Genomic DNA, 6,985 nt, shown 5'->3' with positions numbered 1-6,985 from the left:
CATATCAGTGGGATGCCTGCAGAAAGGTAACATGCTGGCTGGGCTAAAGTATTAGAGGAAATCCAGTGCCTTAGAAAATATTTATGATTCTTGACACAGAGGAAAATGGCACATTATACAGATAGTCGATGAGAGTAAGAGCACTACTCTGTCCAGTAGGGGAACTACTGGTCAAATTCATTGATAAGCATCAGATACAGGACCAAGCAATCTTAGATGTTTCATTACAAGTATATCTGTCGGAAAGATGGAGATGACTAAAGTACAGTTTACTATCAAGTATTCATCTAAGACAAAAAAACCTTTAGAAGTTCAATGTGGGGACTTCCCTTGTGGTCCAGTAGTTAAGAGTCTGCCTGCCAATGCAAGGGACACAGATTCGATCCCTGGTCCAGGCAGATCCCACATGCTGTGGGACAACTAACCCTGTGTCCCACAACCACTGAAACTCATACATTCTAGAGTCTGGGCTCTGCAACAAGAGAAGCCACCACAATGAGAAGCCCTCATACTAGAGTGGCCCTGCTTGCTGCAACTAGAGAAAGCCTGCATACAACAAGAGCCTCAAGACTCAGAATAGCCAAAAAAAAAGTTCAAAGTTGATTTCAACCACAGTTTTGTTTCTTTTCTCCCACATTGATTATCACCATGCCTCTGACAGGACTCTAGCAAGAACCCTGGTCTCCATACTTTGACGATGAGGGCTTACATGGTCTTACTCTGAAATTTCATTCTCTTGGACTTCCTGGAAAATAGAATCTCTCTGACTAATGTTGAAAGTGTAAACAATGTGAGGATGCATCTGGATCTCACAGATACATCCTCTCTCTAGGACAATCATTGAAAGAATTTATGTTAAAGCATCTTCAGCATCTCTTAAAAGAGATAGAGGCCTATCAGCTCAGTTACATGAATATGTAACCAAGCCATAGGTCGGTTACAGCTACAGGTGTATTGGCTACTTTCATGACTTTCACATCTCTAAGTCTTAATTTCCTCATCCATGAGATGAAGATACTGAACTTATAATTTCTGACTTCTTCCCAATAAATGAATTTCAAATTCATTTGTAGCTACTGGGAGATTCATTCACTTGGTACCTCCTTTCCCCTTACCATTTAAAAAAGTGTATCAGAATGTTCCATCTTGTTTCTTTGTTGTAGATTCAAATGATTTTATTACATCGTTGAGAGAAACTGCCTATGAATTATTTTACCTATAACATTTATATCATCCCTGAAAAAGAACACAGATATTACCAGTGCTATCCATATGGACTATTCTCATGGATTATCAGTTAAGGCTTTTTTGAGTACTCAAAAGCACAAGGGTGCTATTATGAGGGGCTATTCAGTTTGGGGGAAGTTCACTTCTTTGAGATTTAGCTTCTTCCTCTGTATAAGGAGGTGGCTAGAGAAAATAACCTCTAAGATCTCCTTAAATTCCAACAATTATAATTCTATGTCAACAACAAAAACATTAAGCAACACTAAAAGTCTTTTCATTGATGTATACAGTTCAAGATAACTCAAGGATACTAAAATTTCTAGTAATGGGATAGTTACACATATATGTGTGTGTCTCCATAATTTTTATATCCTTATACATTACACTGTTTCAGAACTTGCTTTCAATAACTTTTGTATAAAAAATTTATGAAAGAAGGACAGAAATCAGATAGCTAAACTTAATCTCACACAAACCTTAAGCTTAGACTGCCTTAGGAATAGCAATTAAGAGAAATGCTATCTCAACTAATGTTCAATGTGATAATTATTTTTCTTTTTATTAAACTACATCTCATTTGAAATATTGGTAGTTTCAGATGTACAGCAAAGTGACTTGTATATATACTCTTTTTTTTCGATTCTTTCCCAGGATAGCATATTAAAAGATATTGAACATAGCTCCCTGTGCTACGCAGTAAATGTGCTAATATTTTATGAGTTTAACCATAACTTAAAAGTACTTCAGGGAGCTGTTTAAGTATTAAAGTTAACCTGGGAATTTTCATGTTCCAAAGTAAAAGTTACATTTACGTGTTGTGAGTACAAAGTATGTTGAATTTTAATAGGTCACCAAAATTTAATCAAAACTTTTACAAAACAGTATCTCCATCATAGATAAACTTTAATTGGTAAATGAGTCATGGTCAGTCACATTCAGGGCTGTGAAGAAATCCATCCCTCTAATAAAGGTTTGTTATTTTAAAACCTGTGCTGTTTTTCTAAACTATAAATCGCCCTATAATTTAATGCTAGGTATTACATTGTTTCTAACTTCTCAGATTACATCCCACATCCTCATTGATTATTTATTAGACAAGTCAGGAGAAAGCCTGGTCCAGTGATGATGGAGGAGGGCAGTGACTGGCACCCAGAGCTTTACATCGAGTGGTATCACTTTCTTTGACTATTTATTTAAACCTGATTGTGAGTTTTTTCTCCTCAAATGAGAGTTTGTGTGTGCTTTAAGACCCTCGATGGAAAGAACCTAACTGTTCTCTGAATGGAGCGGCACATCAGTCTCCTGAAAGAAATTACTCTGCTTAGCCTAAAACTACTTAGCTCAAATATCTCACAGTTGGATCCAATTAAGGCATAGGGTTTCTCATGGTCTCAAATCATGACTGTATATTGTTATTATCAGGACGTCACGTTGTTAGCATATAAGATGTGCACTGATCCTATTCCCTGAAACTCAGGAGTGTAAAAGCCTTCAGAACTTCCAAAATAAGGGAAGTGAAATATAAAAGTATATTCTTTTATGAATTATAACAATACCTCAGCCATTTCCATTGTGTTCAAATTTCCTATCCATTATCAGGCAGCGATAAGAGTGGTACAGAAAACTATTTCATAAACCAAATCAGTTTTAAAACTACCAGTGTCTTACCCATTACTTTAAAAGATGAGAATACAGACTAGATAATCTCTGTCATGTTTTAATAAACTTTCTGAAAGGAATGATATGGTAAATTGCACAGAAAGAGCAATACCTCGGGAGTTTAAAGGTTAAATGTTTTTCCACATCTTGTCCGTACCTCCAAAAAAAAAAGAAGATACTTAGCAAATAATACTAATAATTGTTAATTAGAAAGTATGAAATCAGGCTAAGAAATGAAGAGCACTGCATAAAGAAACTCTTGGTATTTTAAGAAAATAAAACACACTCATATAATTTAAGTAGATTTGAACAAAATTGCTTCAATAGGAGGGGAGGAATACATACATTTCTGCAAGTTTTCTTCTTGAAACTCTGTGCTTTCTCCGAGTTTTTCTCAATACATGTTTAAGTGATGTTATTTCTAGAACTTTATAATGCTCATCAGCCCCTCCAGAGAGAGAGGACTGCAGAGCCATCACTTCCCAATATCTATCATTACAAAAACAAACAACTAGCCCGGTTTGACTTCCCACATGACAATGGACCCGCATCTGTCAACAGACTCGCATTATGTGCCTCGTGAGAACATGACTGTGGCATTTACTTTTGTGACAAGGCAAATTTCAGCAGCTCATCTGGAAAGAGATGAGCATTCATTATGCTGCAGCACCTTTCATCAAGCTAATGACATTTCAATCAGCACATTTTCTCCAGTTTTGGTACTTTGCCATCTGAGCACGTCTCTAATTACGCCCAAGCAACAAGTTTCACATCAATCCTACAATTTCTGCACTCACCGTACACCATCGCTCCCCCGGTTTCATGCAAGAAGCGAAATCGATGATTTTTAAATAACCAGATTGTCAAAATGGTAAGGATGAGCAAAAAATTAAAGACAAGCAGCTCCACCGCTCCCTGATGTTGAAACTGATACTCATCCTTCTCTGACATGAATCTTTGCTTTCTCTCCATTCTCCAGTCTTCTCAGGATTCCTTAGATAAAAACCTGGACAAGGACTATTTTATCAAGATTTGCCTAAGACGGTCTGGCTGCCTGAGGATTTCAGGATAAACACTGCCACTTAAGTTGCTACTTCATGAGCATTCTGCCTTGGCTTAGTATTCAGATGGCTTCTAGTTACAACTTCCTGTTTCTCTCTTAAAGCAGCCCCGTCTCTTTTCAAACTCCAGAGAGTGGTTTCATCATCGACTCTTACTGTCTTTAAATGATTCATTCCAAGAAATTAACTTTCATATTGGACAAACCTGCTAGCAGTTGTTCTGAAATATCGAATCATGATCTTATCATTTAGAACAAGTCTTCTTAAGCTGCATAACTGGTGAATTGTAGATTAATAATAGAACAGATCATCTTACATCAGCAACATTTTCTAAGTTCAAAAAGCCAATTCCTGAATCATAACCTCATTCATATGCAAGATTTTTTCCTTTCCAACCAAAGCCTCGCAATGTGATGGGGACTGATTGAAAATGATTTCATAAGGATTTTTTTTTTTTAATTGAGAAGAAAATAATTTTGTATATGACACACACTCTCTCTCTGGTTTTACATAACTGGTAGTCACCACAACAGTATTTAAACCTGAATCAGTTGTTTTTCTTTTAACAAGAATAAATGAAAACACAAGACAAAAAGAATTTTGTCCTCCTCTCTACAGCTGTGCTGTTTTTATGTATTGAGTCAAAAAAAAGAAAAGAAATGTATCTCTGAAGGAAGAAACCATGCAGCCATTCCCAGTAATGCCACATTAGTGGATTTCTCTTTATAAACTTCCTGATCCAGACATTCAGGACTCACAGAATCTGCCACAGATCACAAACCTCCTCTGTCTTATGGCAAAATGATGTGGCTCACTGAGGAATAGTCTGCCACTAACACTGAAGTTTCCAGGATTCCAGGACACAGACAGTGATGATTCTTCAGATCATTTTGCCTTTGGCAGGTTAGTTCTGTTTGAATTAAAATTTTATGCTTTTTGAAAAAGTTCAAGACTCTAGGCTCTGCTGTTTTCTTAATAACTGTGATGATACGTTTGCCTTATTGGTTCTGCAGTACAATTAAATGCAGTTAAGTGAGGTTTTTCATCATTTCATAAAATTATTGTAGCTCAGGAGTTTAACAGTCATCTAACATCCCCTAACTCAACAGAATTAGGATTCAGTTTATACCGTGTGAGGGATTCACTAAGTAGGATAAGTCCAATAGAGCTTCAGAATATCTTGTCACCAAAAGCCGAAGTTTAAACACAGGATATATTGAAAGCTCACTGGTTCCTCCCCAACAGTTTTACTCACATAGAAAGTCTATCAACCACTTAGTAGAAAATTCTGCCATTTCAGCTTCTTTGCCTCCTGCAACTTTGAAGCTGATTTCCTGAGTTTAACTCAGCAGGGGGTATTTATGTGGGCTGCAGATGTTTTACACTACCCTTTTTGGCAGACTTATTTGTGATGACTAATATTCAAACTGTTTTGAAATCTGTCAGATAATGCTTGCAAGCATTTTACCAAGCTTTGCTAGCAGGTTCAACCTTTATAATTTTGCAAACCCACAAAGTTAGCCTTGAGTTATTAGATTTACAAGATACCCAAGTTCAAAACTTGACAATTTCGTAACTTTTTAAAAATTTTCTGTCATCATTTAATTGCTTTGGCTACTTTTAATAATGATGATTATTCCATCTGGGCAGAATTAACTTTCTTTGGTTGTCTTATTACAACATCCAGTTTCACTCTCTTACTCAATGAAGCAACTCAGTGAGAGGATTAAAGGCTTATGGAATATTTTGATTGGCTAATACACTGTTTTAGAAAATCCTAAACTTGATGTAAACATATGAAAAAAGGTATGTTTCACATAAAAAAAAGTCAAACACATGGTTTCTCTAGGAAAAACTGGTAGGATCTGTCACATTGGACTCCTTCTCATGTGGCCACAATCTGGGCTGAGGGGTACCTGTCTGCCACAGTCCCATTCATCCTATTTCACTTATTTTTATGTTCCCTGCATGGCCTCCACAGTCACTTGAATATGTGGCCCCTGGTTTATTCCAGTAATGGAATGCATTCACTATTCCATTGTCTAATCCTGATACTATTTAACATCAGGAAAATTTCTTTTCATTAAACTGAAAAGTAGACTTAAGAATCTTTTCCAATTCTTCAATTCAGGAAAGTATTTGAATTCCCCCTATATTGTGTTTTCCTCCCGGGATATCATTTAATATTCTTCTGTGCCAAGAAAAATGAGAAAGTGAACTAGGAGCACATATTAATTTGGTATCTACTATGAACCTGGCTTCCCTGGTGGCTCAGACTGAAAAGAATCTGCCTGCAACTTGGGAGACTGGGGTTTGAACCTTGGGTTGGGAAGATCTCCTGGAGAAGGGAACGGCTACCCACTTCAGTATTCTTGCCTGGAGAATCCCATGGACAGAGGAGCCTGGCGGGCTACAGTCCATAGGGTTGCAAAGAGTCGGACACGACTGAAGCAACTTGGCATGCAGACACACACGAACCAGGAAATATGCTGGGAAATTTAATTGAGTTTAATATAATATTTATAGAAAACCTATATGTGAAGCACTTAAGGCTCAGAGAGGGTTGGTAATATATCCAGTTTTCACAGCCTGTAAGAATTAAATTTACAGGTTGGATTTAATGGTATTACAATGGCATTTCACAGCTGTAATCCACAGTCATGACTCAAGAGAGTGAGGAAAACTTGCTGTAAAATTCGAGGAAATCTTGCTTGAGACCAAAAAGAAAAACAAACAAACAAACAAATGTTGATGTGTTAGAGCTAAACATTTATGTTCAAATTTTTTTGCTTTTTATTTTTTCATGTTATAACATATATAAAAAATTATATATTAGATAATACAAAATATTTTGTGTTGTTATTATGCATAGCCTCCTAGTTGATAATTGACTATTTGATAAGCACTTTTCCTTCCTTTACATCTTGCTCTCCTGAAGTAAAGGTCTAATAAAGTTTGGGAAAAAAAGATGGAATTTCAGCTAGAGTGATTAATGTATCTTAGCTTGTCAGAAACTTTCTTGGTTTTAGTACTAGAAG

General features: G+C 36.4%; 1 protein-coding gene across 4 annotated transcripts in view; it reads right to left on the bottom strand.

Annotated features, from left to right (window-relative positions):
* Positions 1 to 4,028, bottom strand: part of SLC9A9 (solute carrier family 9, subfamily A (NHE9, cation proton antiporter 9), member 9) — a 656,333-nt gene extending 652,305 nt beyond the window's left edge. Inside the window, exon 1 of one of the 4 annotated variants that reach the window (XM_010858137.1) lies at positions 3,684 to 4,028. In XM_010858137.1, the coding sequence (XP_010856439.1) occupies positions 3,684 to 3,858 (175 nt within the window). In that variant the 5' untranslated portion in view covers positions 3,859 to 4,028. Of the gene's footprint in view, positions 1 to 3,231; positions 3,654 to 3,683 lie in introns of those variants that run through there. The other 3 variants (XM_010858138.1, XM_010858139.1, XM_010858141.1) reach the window with 3 other exon arrangements.
* Positions 4,029 to 6,985: the final 2,957 nt, after the last annotated feature.

This window comes from Bison bison, unplaced genomic scaffold (genome assembly GCF_000754665.1).
Source record: "Bison bison bison isolate TAMUID 2011002044 unplaced genomic scaffold, Bison_UMD1.0 scf7180017864384, whole genome shotgun sequence".
NCBI classification, from domain to species: Eukaryota; Metazoa; Chordata; class Mammalia; order Artiodactyla; family Bovidae; genus Bison; species Bison bison.
Note: the sequence above shows the minus strand (reverse complement) of the source record. Positions and strands in the feature narration are given on the sequence as shown.